A 15,127-nucleotide genomic window follows, 5' to 3' on the forward strand; every position below is an offset into this window, starting at 1 on the left:
TCCCTGGGACTCTCCAGGCAAGAACACTGGAGTGGGTTGCCATTGCCTTCTCCAGTGCATCAAAGTGAAAAGTGAAAGTGAAGTCGCTCAGTCGTGTCTGCCTCTTCGCGACTCCATGGACTGTAGCCTACCAGGCTCCTTCGTCCATGGGATTTCCCAGGCAAGAATACTGGAGTGGGTTGCCATTGCCTTCTCCAAGATTTGGTTCTAGACTATTGCAAAAAGAGCAAGTCACATGATTTTTTGGTTTTCCAATGCATATATAAAAGTTATCAATATATTTACACTATTCTGTATTCTATTAAGTATGCAACAGAATTATGTAAAAAAAAAATATCTACAAACACTTTATTGCTATTATCTGAGCCTTTGGCAAGTCATTACATAAACATCAAAAATCACTGATCACAATCACCATAACAAATATAACAATAATAATGAAAAAGTATGCAGTGTTGCAAGCATGATGAAAGTGAAATACAATAAAAAGAGGTCTGCCTGTATTCATTTTTCAAGGAATTTGTCTGTTTCATCCAAGGTGTAGAACTTACTGGAATAAGACTGTTTATAAAACTGCCTTGTTATTCTTTTAACATGTATAGGAACTGTAAGTGACTTCAGCTTTTTCATTACTAATACCGGAAACTGTTTCCTTTCTTTCTTCTAGAACGCTCCTTCAAAATGTGAACGCTATGCAACACTCACTTCTTCTACTTTACATAAAAGACATAGTCAAAAATGATCCATCACATCAAAATTCACAAAGCAAATGAATACTGTCCAAAGATGTCGCAAAAGAAGCTACACACTTAATTCTAAAAAAACATTCTTAGAATTTTCAGAGCTCACTGAGTTTCAGAAGAAAATCTGTCATAGAAAAGCCATGTAATGCAAAAAGCTGGAAGAAACCTTGGAAATGCAAAACTCCAGATGAGAAAAAAAGACCCAGAAAGTTAAGTAAAATTTCTTAATCTGAAAATCTTGATGGTAAAAGCTGGATAAAGGGATTTCTTGAAATACTTTATAATTTCTTTTCCTTGTTAGTTCCACCAGAAGAGTTAACATGGAACACTGGGCTAAGAGATACTAAATATTGTTGTTCCTCAACTCAACCTGTACTCTTGGGCCAAGTGTGGAGAAAAGAGAATAATGACAGTATTTCCACACTGCAGGTAGATAAAAAGCAAAAAACATATTTCTAAGATGTTCTCCAACTGGTTTTCCTGCTGAAGGTGTTTGTATTGCTCTTTTCTCCTTTTGGTTTATTTACACTGTGGTTCAAATCAAAATATGCAATAAGTTAATGAAAAAGCATACATTTATAAGGTCAGATAACGTATCTTCAAGTTTTCTAAGTTATTAATAACTTGCCTTATAAGTCACACTCTTGGGAGGGAGGTTCAAGACGGAAGAGGACATACATATACCTATGGCTGATTCATGTTGATGTATGGCAGAAACCAACAACACTGTAAGGTAATTATCCTCCAATTAAAAATAATTAATTTTTTAAAAGTCATATTCTTAAGTATACTACGTAGGTCAGTAACATACCTTATTCAAAACATGTGGCTCTCAATGATTTCCATTGTTTTGTAAACCAAATCCAACCCTAATTCATTACACATTTCCAAGCTTTCCTTTTATCTATTTCTATGTGTCGTGCTTGAATATGCTAGTTGCCCTTTTCTTTAGCACTGTATCACTCCCCACCACCAACTCCCCCCAAAATACGGTATTTTCACAAAATCAAGCATTTTCAAGAGTCTTCTTTAACTTTTCAGGACCAATTAGTCAAAAGACTTATTTGTGGCTGCTCCAGAGCTCAATCTGGTTTATCACCAAGAATGTAATACTGCAACCACAGTCTCTGCTTTTTTCTTATTGACTTGCTTTTTATCTTAACACTAAGAAATTCCAGCATACAATTTATGTAATGGCTTTTACTTTCTTCTTGATGATGTCTTCCACAGACAGTTCCGGCTCTTGCTCTAATTTGAACCACCTGCTTTTCAGGCCCCCTGGCAGAGCTGTTATCCTGGGATTTTCACTGGTGTCTTCGAGATTTAGTTTCTTGGATCTTGTTTCTTCCTTTTTTCTCTTCTATTTCACTTTTCTGGGTGCATATTCAAGAAGTCATGAAAGGTAAATTTTGGAGGTCCTTAAACTTCTGGAAATGTCTTTAATTTGATCTCTCACCTAAATAATCATTTGGTTGATATCAAATTCTGGATTTAGGAACTCAGAACTTTGAATTAACTGCCCTATTGCTTTCTAATACCTATTGCTGCTGCTAAGAATTCCAATGTCAGCAGACTCTTATTCGAGGCCAAACGTTTCCCTGTCGAGCTGCTTCTAGGATTTTCTTTTTTGCTTTTGGACTTCTAAAATTACAAAAGAGGTTAACACCAAATATAGACCTCTTTTCATCTAAACTTCCCAAGTATCAGAATGCTTTTCCAAGCAGAAGATACGATTTTTCAGGTGAAGAAAATTTTCTCCTACTAATGCACTGGTTATTTTTGCTTCTGTCTTATCTACTACATGTTTCGAGATGTCTTTTAGGCAGATGCTATTACATTCTGTATTGTTCCCCAAGTTCCCTGCATATTTTTCCATATCTTTTGCTCTAATATTCTGAGAAAGATCCAAGAATTTATAGTTTTGCTAAATGCCTAGATAGGCTTTCTCCCAGCTGATGTAACTGTCTTCTACATACCAGCTATAAAACGATTCAAATTTGTGGTAGACTCTCAAATTACTACAAATTACTACTAAACTTTTCACTGCTAAAACTAAAAATGTCTAAGTGCTACCACGATGCCAAAATCTGACAGTATGGATAAAGAAAACAGAGGTAGCACTTCATTTTTCTTAAGACTACTCACCTAAAAATCTGAAATATTTAGAATATAGCAGACCATCCAGGGATTTTTTTTTTTTTTTTAAGGTACTGTAACTACAAAACAAGGTAGCAAATTCAAGCCTAGGTGTTCAAGTTCATGCACTATACTTTACTACTCACCAATAAAGCTTTACTGAAAGAAAAGAGAATGTATGCAATTCTCAGTGGACTAGGTGAAATATGGTAGAGTTCAGTATCACTAAGCAACTGATAATCATGGTTGGTGGATTCTTGAAAAAGTATGAATTATGGAATACCTTTATGAAGATTTTAATCTAAAATAACAAGTGTAAAAGTTAGTAACAAAATTTTTGTTGATAAAGTCTCCTCCAATAATTTTTGAGATGATGAATGATTTGGGAGTAAATCAGGTATTACTCTTTAAAATACACAACACTGAAAAATTATAGTGAGTTAACTAGTCCATATAAGAAAGGAAACATAAAGGAATGCAGAAGTGAAAGAGGAAATCAAATGAACTTTAGATTAACTTTCTCTGTGAAAAAGTTTTGTTTTCAAAACAAAGAAACATCTGAGTATAAGTAAAGAATATGAACATGTAAACCTCCCTGAGACAATCTGACTGTGAGCAGAAATATTCAAACCAGAAACAAAACTACTTAAATATGAGACTGTTGACTTAAAATGAGAGCAGTGTTCTAGTGGCTAAAGGTGTCTTCAAGGTTTCTACAGATAGTTCATTATGCAAAGGGAAACGTTCCTTCAGAGCCTGCCAAGCTCCTCTTGGGTCACCTTCTAACAAAAGAAAACTGAGAAATCTCTTCAGATAAAAGTCTTTTTTTAGTCTTTCATCTGCATTCAATCTACAAAACAGGCCCTACGTTTACCAATTTTATTAAAATTATTCAGTTATACTGGCTTTACCAACAGTAAATTAGTTGAATCTCCCTTTCTACACACTTCCACCTGTGCTCCAATCTAGCCCTCTGCTAAACTATCTAACCTAGTATCTTGTACTCAGCCATTTTTCCAAGTTATCATGCCAAGTTACAACCACAGTCTTTGAGCAAATCACCGCAACAAGAGTATACATTTCCTGCTCCAGACAGGTTAGCCAATAGAAAGAACCAAGTCACAATGGCCAGGAATAATTTAATTCAACAAAAACCAAATACTGAATTGAGACATTAAGATACACACACACACAAAATCAGAATATCTAAATATATCTTAGACAAGTCCAATTTTCCATAAAATCATTCATGTAGACAAACGTAACATTAACCTGATAAGAGTTACTATAAGAGAGGCTGTACAGTACTGATCAAAGATACAACTCTGGAACATGACTGCTTGATACAAATCACAGCCTTTTGACTTTACCTGCCGCTGCGTCATCTTAGGTCAATTACTGACGTCTCTGTTTTTTCATCTATACAATGGGAAAAGTAACAATACCTCTTTCATGAGACTACTGCAAAGGTTAAAAAGTAAATCTATGTGATGTACTTAGAACAGTGCCTGGTATGTGTTAAATGCCATGTATTTGTTATTATTTATGAAAACAAATGGAGTGATTGCTATCTACTGGGTTTTTCTAAAGAAACAGCCTTTAAAATGACCCAACAATCCAGCACTGAGCTCATACTAACTTATTCAGTCAACAGATACTTATTCAGCATCTACTCTATGCCAGCCAACACACTTCCACTTCTACTGTCAACACCTCAATTCTTTCAGTGGTGACAATGAGCTTAACCACTTCTTATTACTATTATTATTAAAGCTGGCTGTGTTTCATGCCATAGTGAAGTATACTTAAATAATAATTTCTCCTTTATATTACTCAGTTATTTTCCACTTTTTTTCACTTATTAAAAAATACATATAAAGGAAACTTTAGACAAATGTAAAGGTTGACAGACTCATAATGAATCCCACATACCCATCACCCAGTTTCAATTATTAACACATTAAAAATTGTATTTATAATCCACTTCAAGTATTTTACAGCAAATCCCAGACATAGTAGTACCATATCCATATAACTGTTCAGTACTTACCACCTATCTCTAAAATATTCTTTTAAACACAATATTATTCTAACTAAAACAGTAATTATTACTAATTAATTCCTTGATAGTAAATAATCAGTGTTCAAACTTCCCCAAATACCACAAATGATTTTACAGGTTTTTTTTACTCCATCGGATTTAACAATTGGGCACTGTGTCAATAAAATGAAGGTGACCTTAACTAACAGTTTCAATAAAAGTAGGAGATGAAAGCCAGATTTGAGCAGGCAAAGAAATTAACAGAAATAAGGAAATGGAGATCACTGTATATGTTCTTGCAAAGCTCAAATATGACAGAAATGAGAGAAAAACTGGGAGATACATGCGGGATCAGGATCAAAGGGGAGCTGACTATGTAAACTGAAGAAAAATGAAGAAGCTGCAGACATAGGTAAAAACGGAAAGAAACTAAAAAAATAAGGTCCAAGAGGTGAGAGGGGATGAGACCAAAAGCACAGTGCAGAGGCTGACCTTGAATAAGGGAGATAACCCAACCTTTGACATTGAAAGCAAAGAGCTATTAAGCCTGACTAAGAGAATGGGAAAATTTCTGTGTGTGGCAGGCAGCGCGGTGATGGAGTGAGGAGGTAATGAGGTTAACACTTTGAAATAGCCTCAAGTTTTCTTGAGCATTTCTTAAAGCATTAGCATTAAGTCACTGATTAAAAGTAGGGTGCCAGAAAGAATAATGCATGGGGTTAGATAAAACGTCAAAGATCTGGATGGAATTTAGAGACTGAAAGAGGTAAATGACCAGATGTAAGAATTAATCAGCATTCAAATCTTTATGCAGATTTCAAAAAACAATTTCAAACATTACCCTTTCCATGAAGCTTTTCTTAATTTTCTTAACCAATGGTAATTTCCCCTCTTGGAGCCTTTGTTTTTATTGCTCATAATGGTTTATTTCCACTGGAGAAAAATGCATTTCTCTTTCTCCCAATAGCTAGACTGTAAGCACTCTGTGGGTACTTACCTGTGTGTCAGTATATATTTAGAATCTTATTACCTTTTACAAAACAGTACAATTTAAATACTAAAAGAGCAAAAGAGACTAACTACTGATGAGGTGAGAGGACTATGGAAGGTCTCCCAGAGAACACAGACCTGAGCTAGGTCTTAAAAGGGAAAAAAAGGCACAAGCTGAACAGGGAAGACTGTACAGTCAAGTGCCCCAAGGACTGGTGCTAACACTACACATGCTAAGAGCCGTTTACAAATAACACTAAGCTCTCTCATTAATAAAGTTTTGCAAATGAGCAAACAAGACTACAATGTGTGGGTGGGGGGAAGTTGTGGTTTTAATGTGGATAAATTAAAATTCATCCAAATCATGTATAAAATATATTATCCTCTAGTGAACCACTTAGGAAGGAGGAAGACTTCATTTTTACTGGATGACAGGAGAATTCAGACAGACTCATACCTAGTTGAACAATCACTGACAAGTACAGATCTTTAGTGACAAGGCTCAAGCCTCCTCAAAGCACAGATGAAGTCAGAAGAAAGACTTAGCTCTGAGGATAAAACTGAAAGAAACAGCTTTAACAGTGTATGAAATCTATTTCAAATACTTACTATTTTAAAAAACTTGGCTTTCAAACATCTTGGATACACTGAAGGGAACACCATCTTGTCTTTCGCTCTGGTACATTTTTCTCCACAATCAGGTAAATGACCCTCAGTCCCAGATTCACAGGGAGAGCAGAAGGTTAGAACCTGGGATGTACTATCCCCTTAGGACCTCTGCTCCCTGATCAAGAAACAAAAACTAACCTCCCAGTACCTCATACCTTTCGGAGTCGTGCTCCCCACAGCCCACCCCAACTCTATTTGCAGCCTGAATCCTAGTTAATTACAGGCTTCTACAACCCATTCTTAGCCCACTAGCAACAGGGGCAATGCTCACACCACAGGCTCAAGCTGAACAGTAAGTGGCAAGGTACAATTTTGAGCAGAGCCCTTTCAATTCTAAAGAAACTGTGTAACTGACACATTAACTATGGCATGGACAAGAATTCCAGATCGAGGTAACACTTGGGAGCACTAGTCTGTTAAATTACTCTACCTGAACACATTTCACAGGTCAGACGAAAACAGCCATAGACAATATGTGAACTAATGGGCATGGCAGTGTTCCACTAAAACTTTATCAACAAAACTGTTGGTAAGTAGTAGTTTGCCAACCTCTGGTCTAGACAGTCATGACTAGTTATGGTTTTGGTCCATTCTAAAAATACACTGGATACAACATTTTACCTTCATGCTTAAAACAGAAATATACAGCTATGTATGATCAAAGTGATATAAGAAATTCATAAGGGAAAGCTTGGGAGCAAACAAAGTAAAATAAAATGTAAACAGCAGTAGAGATGGCCAAATTATGGGTAAGTGCTCAGAGTATCACCACAAAGATTTTTTTTTTTTTAGAATGAACTTTGTTTATTATTTTTCAATTTCATTTAATGGTACATTACCATTTTTCATTCCCTTGATTTCTTTTTTTTTTCCATTTATTTTTATTAGTTGGAGGCTAATTACTTTACATCATTACAGTAGTTTTTGTGATACACTGAAATGAATTAGCCATGGATTTACATGTATTCCCCATCCCGGTCCCCCCTAGAAAATAAAATGGATTACAATGTATTAATAAACAAGTAATTTAGGCTTATGGGAACTGCTATAAAGAAAATAAACAGGGCACTATCCTTGTTAGAATCTGAAGAGCAGAGAAAGAGAAAACATCTCCAAAGCGGGGACATTTATGCTGACATCTGAAAGACAATGAAGTCGGTCAAGAAAAGAGCTGATGTAAGAGCATTGAATCAGAAAGCAAAAGAAAGCAAAGGTGTCGATGAGAAAAAAAAGTGAAAAGTGTCAGTCGCTCAGTCGTGTCCAAGTCTTTGCAGCCCCCAAAACTGACAACTGTTCTGAAAAAAGAAAGCAGACTGAAGAAATGATGAACAATGGAAAAACAGTTTTAATAAGACAAACCTCACTGCAAAGTAAGCTGTCTCCAAACAGGGTACAACCACTTTCATCACACAGGGATGGCAGAAAAGGCATGGAAGTTTCAGAAGAGTCTGGGAATTCTGGAACCTCCTGGAATTTAGGATTGTATCTAAATCTACCAAGGGTCCCCATGCCAATTCCCATGATCTCCCTTCTTCCCTAGTCATTGTACTTCCACACAAGAGACCTTATGATTTTTATTTAAGCTCTCTGGTTCTCTGATCCTTGAATCAAGAATTTGGAAGGCTACCATGTTCTTTATATTCTCCAGTATAGTCGGAAATAACCAGCCCACTCACACTTCTTATACTCCTCATTCTGCCCAGAAAGGTCTTATGCAACAGCTGCTTAGTCTGCCAGAGTTGTGCCTCCAATAAGCATTGATTTTACATAGCCACAGGCTAAATAAATTGTTTACTTGAAGTTTTGTTAATCTGAAAAACTTCTGTTGGGTTAAAAGCCACTGAAATTTGAGGGTCAATTTGTAATTACAACACAGTGCAGACACTAATAGTAAAGAGATCTATAAAAAATTATCTTTCACTATTCTGGTAACTCAGAAAGACTCTAAGTCAAACTCACTACCCATTTAAAACCACTAAGAACTAACTTTGCCATACAAATACACAAAGGTGTATGATTTATACACATACATATATAAAGATGTGAAAATAAAATAAATTCTTGGTAAGAATATTTCACTTACAGTGTGAGCACATTTCCAAAGGATAACTTGCCTCATTTCCCTGGAGAAAAGAAATAATAATAATTAGTCACAAAAATTGACACAAATGTTTTAGAAGATTGAATTTGAGTATTTTGAGTCATGAAACATTGAGCAACAGCCATAAACGAATGTGGCTAGACTATAAACATTTTTTATTTAAAAAAATTATACAATATGATAGAGCTCTTGCATCAAACAGGCCTGAGCTGTAGCTCTGTCACTTAAGACACAAACATTTGATTAAAATTTATTTTACATATTTTTAACACCTTAAACATACTGTATATCAAATTTTAACACACTACAGACTCAATGCTATAACCTGTCTTGCTGGATGAACTCATTTTTGCATAGAGTTCAGAATAAAGCTTCTCCTGCCATCTCTCTTTAATTGAAGAGTTTACTGAGACTTCAAAGCTGTTAAGAAAACTCTGTTACCTTTTATACCTGCATTGAAACTGAATATTCTATATGCTATGCAACTAAAATAAGAAAAATAATAGGAAGGTAGGTCCAATGTAAGAGAGCCAGCCACTTGAACTCCAGTTTTTTTGTTCAGGAGAAGTCTTATCTCATGGATAATCTCTAAGTTAATACAATTTACCTGGATTCCTAACTTAAAATTTTACTTAAGGAAAAAAGTGCTGAAGAAAAACTACGGACCTGATCCAAGGCCTACATTTAACAATTCTTGATGACTTGGTACACGGAGGTCAAGTAAGTTGGTGAAAATCAGACCATCTGATTAATAACAGAATCAGGTATGTGTGTGCGTGAGTGCTAAGTTGCTTCAGTCGTGTTAACTCTCTGTGACCCTGTGGACAGTAGCCCTCCTGGGTCCTCTTGTCCATGGGATTCCCCAGGCAAGAATACTGGACTGGGTTGCCATTTGCTACTCCAAGGGATCCTCCTGACCCAGGCACCAAACCCCCATCTCTCATGCCCCCCGCATTGGCAGGCAGGTTCTTTATCACTAGCGCCACCTGGAGTAGCTCTAAATCTAAAACAGTAAAAATTTCAAGTATAACAGGCTCACATGAAGTAAAAATGATGAAGAAAATTTTTGAAAAAGTCAACAGAACTTAAAAATAATACAAATTGAATTTTTAAAGTTTAGTATACCTTGCATCCTATATCCCAGCTATCTAATTGTGACCTTGTCCAGCACGAAGTGTACAAGAGGATTAACACTTAAATATCTGAATATACCAAAGTGTTCCAAGAAGCTACTCAATACAGCCTGAAATGAGAAATATCATTTTAATCTGGCAAGTTAGCTTTTAAACTCTTAGAAGTATTCTGAGTAAACATAAGGTCTAAGAAAAGTTTATCAGTAAACTAGCATCTGTAATTCTTATCTTGCCAACAGTCTTTTCCTTGAAAATTATAGCAGATAATTTAACTGGACAGTCTAATTTTAGGTCAATTTAAACATCAAATATATATTAAAACAAAGACAGAAGTAGCAAACATTGATTTAAAAAATGACATTATTAATGAGCAGAGATAGAGTTCTACTTATTTTGCATCTTATTCAATTAACTTTATGATTCTTACTTATCTTTTGCTGTCTCACATATTTAAATATTCCACTCTACCTTACAATTAAGTATGTTTCTTATGAGGCTCTCAAAAAAGTACAGTGATTCTTATACTATCACTATAAGGTGTTTTTAAAACGCAAATGGTGATTGCAGCCATGAAATTAAAAGACGCTTACTCCTTGGAAGGAAAGTTATGACCAACCTAGACAGCATATTAAAAAGCAGAGACATTACTTCGCCAACAAAGGTCCGTCTGGTCAAGGTTATGGCTTTTCCAGTGGTCATGTATGGATGTGAGAGTTGGACTGTGAAGAAAGCTGAGCGCCGAAGAATTGATGCTTTTGAACTGTGATGTTGGAGAAGACTCTTGAGAGTCCCTTGGACTGCAAGGAGATCCAACCAGTCCATCCTAAAGGAGATCAGTCCTGGGTGTTCATTGGAAGGACTGATGCTGAAGCTGAAACTCCAATACTTTGGCCACCTCATGTGAAGAGTTGACTCACTGGAGAAGACCCTGATGCTGGGAGGGACTGGGGGCAGGAGGAGAAGGGGACGACAGAGGATGAGATGGCTGGATGGCATCACCGACTCTATGGACACGAGTCTGAGTAAACTCCAGGAGTTGGTGATGGACAGGGAGGCCTGGCGTGCTGCAATTCATAGAGTGGCAAAGAGTCAGACACGACTGAGCGACTGAACTGAATTTTTTTTAAATGTTGTTTAAATGTTAAAATGTAACTGTTTCATAAGTGAAGGCCAAAGGGTTATATAGTAGTTTCAGGGAGGACTTAGAAACCAGGTCCTTGTTTCTGCAGCCCACTGACCTTCACAGTGTTATCAATTCTTTATAAATGATACCATCCATCCTCTGCCTGTACCACTTCCTTCTAAGCAATCACAAAACCCAAGATCAATCTGGCTGGGGTTCTCAGGGCTTTTCCATCAACAGTGAATGCTTCATCTCTCTCCTAAAACTTATTTCAACCTCAACCTAACTTTATACCCAGAAAATATTCCAAATATTTAATATGAAGGTAAAATGTCTTTCCAATATACTCCCAAATTAAGAAAAATATACATTTTCCTCAGTTTTAAATGTCTTCCAAATACAACTTTCACTATTTAACACAAACATAACAATGTACTGTAGAGCATATAATGTGAAGAAGTAAAATGTGTAACCAAAAAAAATGTAAAAAATTAATATATTTGTCAAGATCTTATACTATGAGGAAAACATTACATTATTTGAAGGTAGAGCATGATGCTGAAGATGCATATTGTAAACCCTAGAGCAATACTTTATAACAAAAAATATAGAATGGAATCATAAAAACAATCCAAAGAAAGGCAGATAAATAGGAAGCAAGGATCAAAATTCAAATGAGAAAAAAATTGTAACTAGCAATTTAGATTTAAATCCAAGCATTCTGAGAATTATATTATGTTTGATATAAATGGCCTAATGGCTCCAATTAAAAGAATATACAAATATATGCTATCTACAAGAAGCCTACTTTACAGATAGGTTGAAGGAAAGAGATATACCATACAAGCAATAATCAAAAGAAAGATACAGTGGCTAGCAATAATGAACAATGTAGAGTTAGTTCAGAGCAAGGAATATTACCAGTGATAAAGAGAATTATTTCATAAACTTAAAAGAGTCAATTCATTTACAAAGAGGTAACAATCTTAAATATACTGTGATATGTAGTGAGAAATATCCTTGGTCCTCATTCATTTCTAGCATTAGAACTCCTTAGAATTTTTTAAGTGAGGAGAGCTGCCGAGATTTCTTTTGCTATATTAATGACATGACTATGGGAAAGGACCAAGGATAGGTGCTGGTGGCCAGGGGAACCAATCACCTGATTAGACACTGGACCTTTCAGGCCCACCCTCCAACCTCTGGGAATAGAAATGGGCTGGGGGTTAAACCACTCACCAAGGGACTTCCCTGGTGGTGCAGTGGATAAGAATCTGCCTGCCAACGCAGATGACATGGGTTCGATCCCTGGTTTGGGAAGATTACATATGCCACAGTGTAACTAAGCCCATGCACCACAACTACTGAAGCCCATGTGTCCAAGAGCCCATGCTCTGCAATAAAAGAAACCACACCGATGGGAAACTGGCATGGCACAGGAAAGAGTAGCCCCTGATTGCCATAACTAGAGAAAACTTGCACAAACCAGTGAAGACCCAGCAGAGCCAAAATTAAAATAAAGATTTAAAAAACCACTCACCAATGGCTGATGATTTAATCTGGGCTGGAAGACTGAACTCAACCACCATGGGTGAGTGGTTTAACAAATCATGTCTATGTAATGAAGCCTCCAGGGGGAAAAAAAAAAAACCAAAAATATGGGCTGAAGACCCCTTCTGGGTTTGGGAGCACCTGGAAACAGCATGGACGCTCCAGACGCCTTCCCATGTACCTCTTCCATCTGGCTGTTCTTGAGTTACATCCTTTTATAATTAGCCAGTGGTCTAATAAGTAAAATGCTGGAGTTCTGAGATGCACTAGCAAACTAATTACTCAAGGTGGGGGTTGTTGGAACCTTGTAACTGGTTGGTCAGAACCTCAAGGAACAACCTGGACTTGGAATTCCCATCTAAGGGCTGGGGGAAGGGGTGGAGGCAATCTTGTAGGTCTGAGCCTTTAACCTGTGGAATCTCATGCAATCTCTAGATATAGTGTCAGAATTGAGTTGAATTGTAGGACACCTGGTATCCAGGAATTCTGTGGTTGTGTAGGGAAAAACTCATTTTAACTGGGTTCCAGAACCCTTTCATATACAGTTATCCCACAGTAATCACAGGGGATTGGGTTCAGGACCCTCACAGATACCCTAGTCCATGGATTCACTTCAGTCATGGAGTACTACAATATTCGCTGGGAAAAAAAAAAACCCTGTATTAGTGGACTCGCACAGTTTTTCAAACACATGTTTAACAGCCAACTGTATGCTTAATAAAAGCTTCAAAATTAAATGTGTCAAACACAGAGAACTGAAAGGAATGAGACAATCATATTTGGAGATTTTAACATTTCTCTCACAGTAACTGACAGAACACAAGCAGACCAAAGGATAAAGTAAACAGAATTATGGAAGATCATAATAACACAGTATCAACCAAAATGTCCTAAAACAACAAAATACTCTGTTCTAGTGCACATGAACATTCATGAAGATAGACATTATTCTGAGCCTAAAAAAAAAGTCTTAATAGAGGACTGAAATCATACAGAATATTTTTCTCATTACAATGGAATTAAACAAAGGTATCTGGAAACATTAAAATATCTGAAAATAAACAACACAATTCTAAATAACCCAAAAGTCACAGAAGAAATGATGAGAGAAATCAAAATATTTTGAACACAGTGAAAGCTGAACCAATCAGAATTTAAAGGCTGCAGGTTAAGTAGTCTTTTGAGGAAAGTACTACTGGAAGAGAAGTCTAAAATGCAAAAATTGCTCCCACCTTTAAAAGCCAGAAAAAGAATAAATTAAACCCAAGACAAGGGGAGAAAGAGAAAAGTAAAAACAGAAATTAATGAACAAGGCAGTAGACAAATGGAAAGAAAAATCAGTAAAATCAAAACTTCATTGTTTGGGAAAGGTCAATAAATAACACCCCAAGCAAATCACTATAGATCCTAGAGACATTAAAAGAAAAATAAGTGTATATTTTAAAAAAAAGTATGAAAATAAAATGTTTAACTCAGATGAAATGGACAAGTTTCTTGAAAAACTGAATCTACCAAAATTGACTCAAGAGAAAAAAAGAGGTAAGTTGAACAGATCTATTGCTATTAAATTGAATTTCAGGGGGAAAAAAATACCTTTAACAAAAAAACTAAAGACCTGACGCCTTCACTGGTCAATTCTATTATATATTCAAAGTCCAAAAACATACAATTCATTTAGAAAGCAGAAGAAATAATTCCTAACTCATTTTATGGGGTCAGCATTGCCTTGATGGCAAAATCGGACAACTATATTACAAAAAAGAAAACTATTCTCCAGTATTTCATGTCCTTGGATACAAAACTCCTTAACAATATTTGAACTGTGGTGTTGGAGAAGACTGTTGAGAGTACCATGGACTGCAAATCAAACCAGTCAATCCTCAAGGAAATCAGTCCTGAATATTCATTGGAAGGACTGATACTAATGAAACTCCAATACTTTGGCCACCTGATGGGAAAAAGTGACTCACTGGAAAAAACCCTGATGCTGGGAAAGACTGAAGGTGGGAGGAGAAGGGGATGACAGAGGATGAGATGGTTGGATGGCATCACCAAGTCAATGGACATGAGTTTGAACAAGTTCTGGGAGTTGGTGAAGAACAGGAAAGCCCAGCGTGCTGCAGTCCATGGGGTCACAAAGAGTCGGACACGGCTGAGCAACTTTTACTTTTTCACTTTCAGATTTTAAAGTCCATGAAGACAACAATTATCTTATTATGTTTTGATATTCCTTGCCAGGTTTAACATTATCCTAACTTTACTGACTTCCCTGGTGGCTCAGATGGTATAAGTGTCTGCCTACAATGCAGGAGAGACCTGGGTTTGATTCCTGGGTTCAGAAGATCCCCTGGAGAAGGAAATGGCAACCCACTCCAGTATTCTTGCCTGGAAAATTTCATGGACAGAGGAGCCTGGTAGGCTACAGTCCATGGGGTCGCAAAGAGTCAGACACAACTGAGCGACTTCACTTTCACTCACTAACTTTATTTAAGCAAGAGTTTTATAGGTACATATAAAAATATACATAGCTTAAGGAATTTGGTTTAAGTGGACTTTTAAGCATCAGTGTGTTAACAGTGAGCCTGTAGCTTCAAGGAAAGCAACTGATACATGAAACATGAAAAAGAGAAAACCGCAATG

The 15,127-nt window shown here is 36.5% G+C and overlaps 1 protein-coding gene across 2 annotated transcripts in view; it reads right to left on the reverse strand.

Moving 5' to 3' along the window:
- PPP3R1 (protein phosphatase 3 regulatory subunit B, alpha) overlaps positions 1 to 15,127 on the reverse strand; it is a 62,914-nt gene that overhangs the window by 16,024 nt on the left and 31,763 nt on the right. For both annotated transcript variants that reach the window (XM_020878607.2, XM_020878608.2), the window contains exon 2: positions 8,663 to 8,702. In XM_020878607.2, coding sequence (XP_020734266.1) covers positions 8,663 to 8,702 — 40 coding nt within the window. The remainder of the gene's footprint in view (positions 1 to 8,662; positions 8,703 to 15,127) is intronic.

The sequence above is a fragment of the Odocoileus virginianus genome, chromosome 2 (assembly GCF_023699985.2).
Source record: "Odocoileus virginianus isolate 20LAN1187 ecotype Illinois chromosome 2, Ovbor_1.2, whole genome shotgun sequence".
Taxonomy (NCBI): domain Eukaryota; kingdom Metazoa; phylum Chordata; class Mammalia; order Artiodactyla; family Cervidae; genus Odocoileus; species Odocoileus virginianus.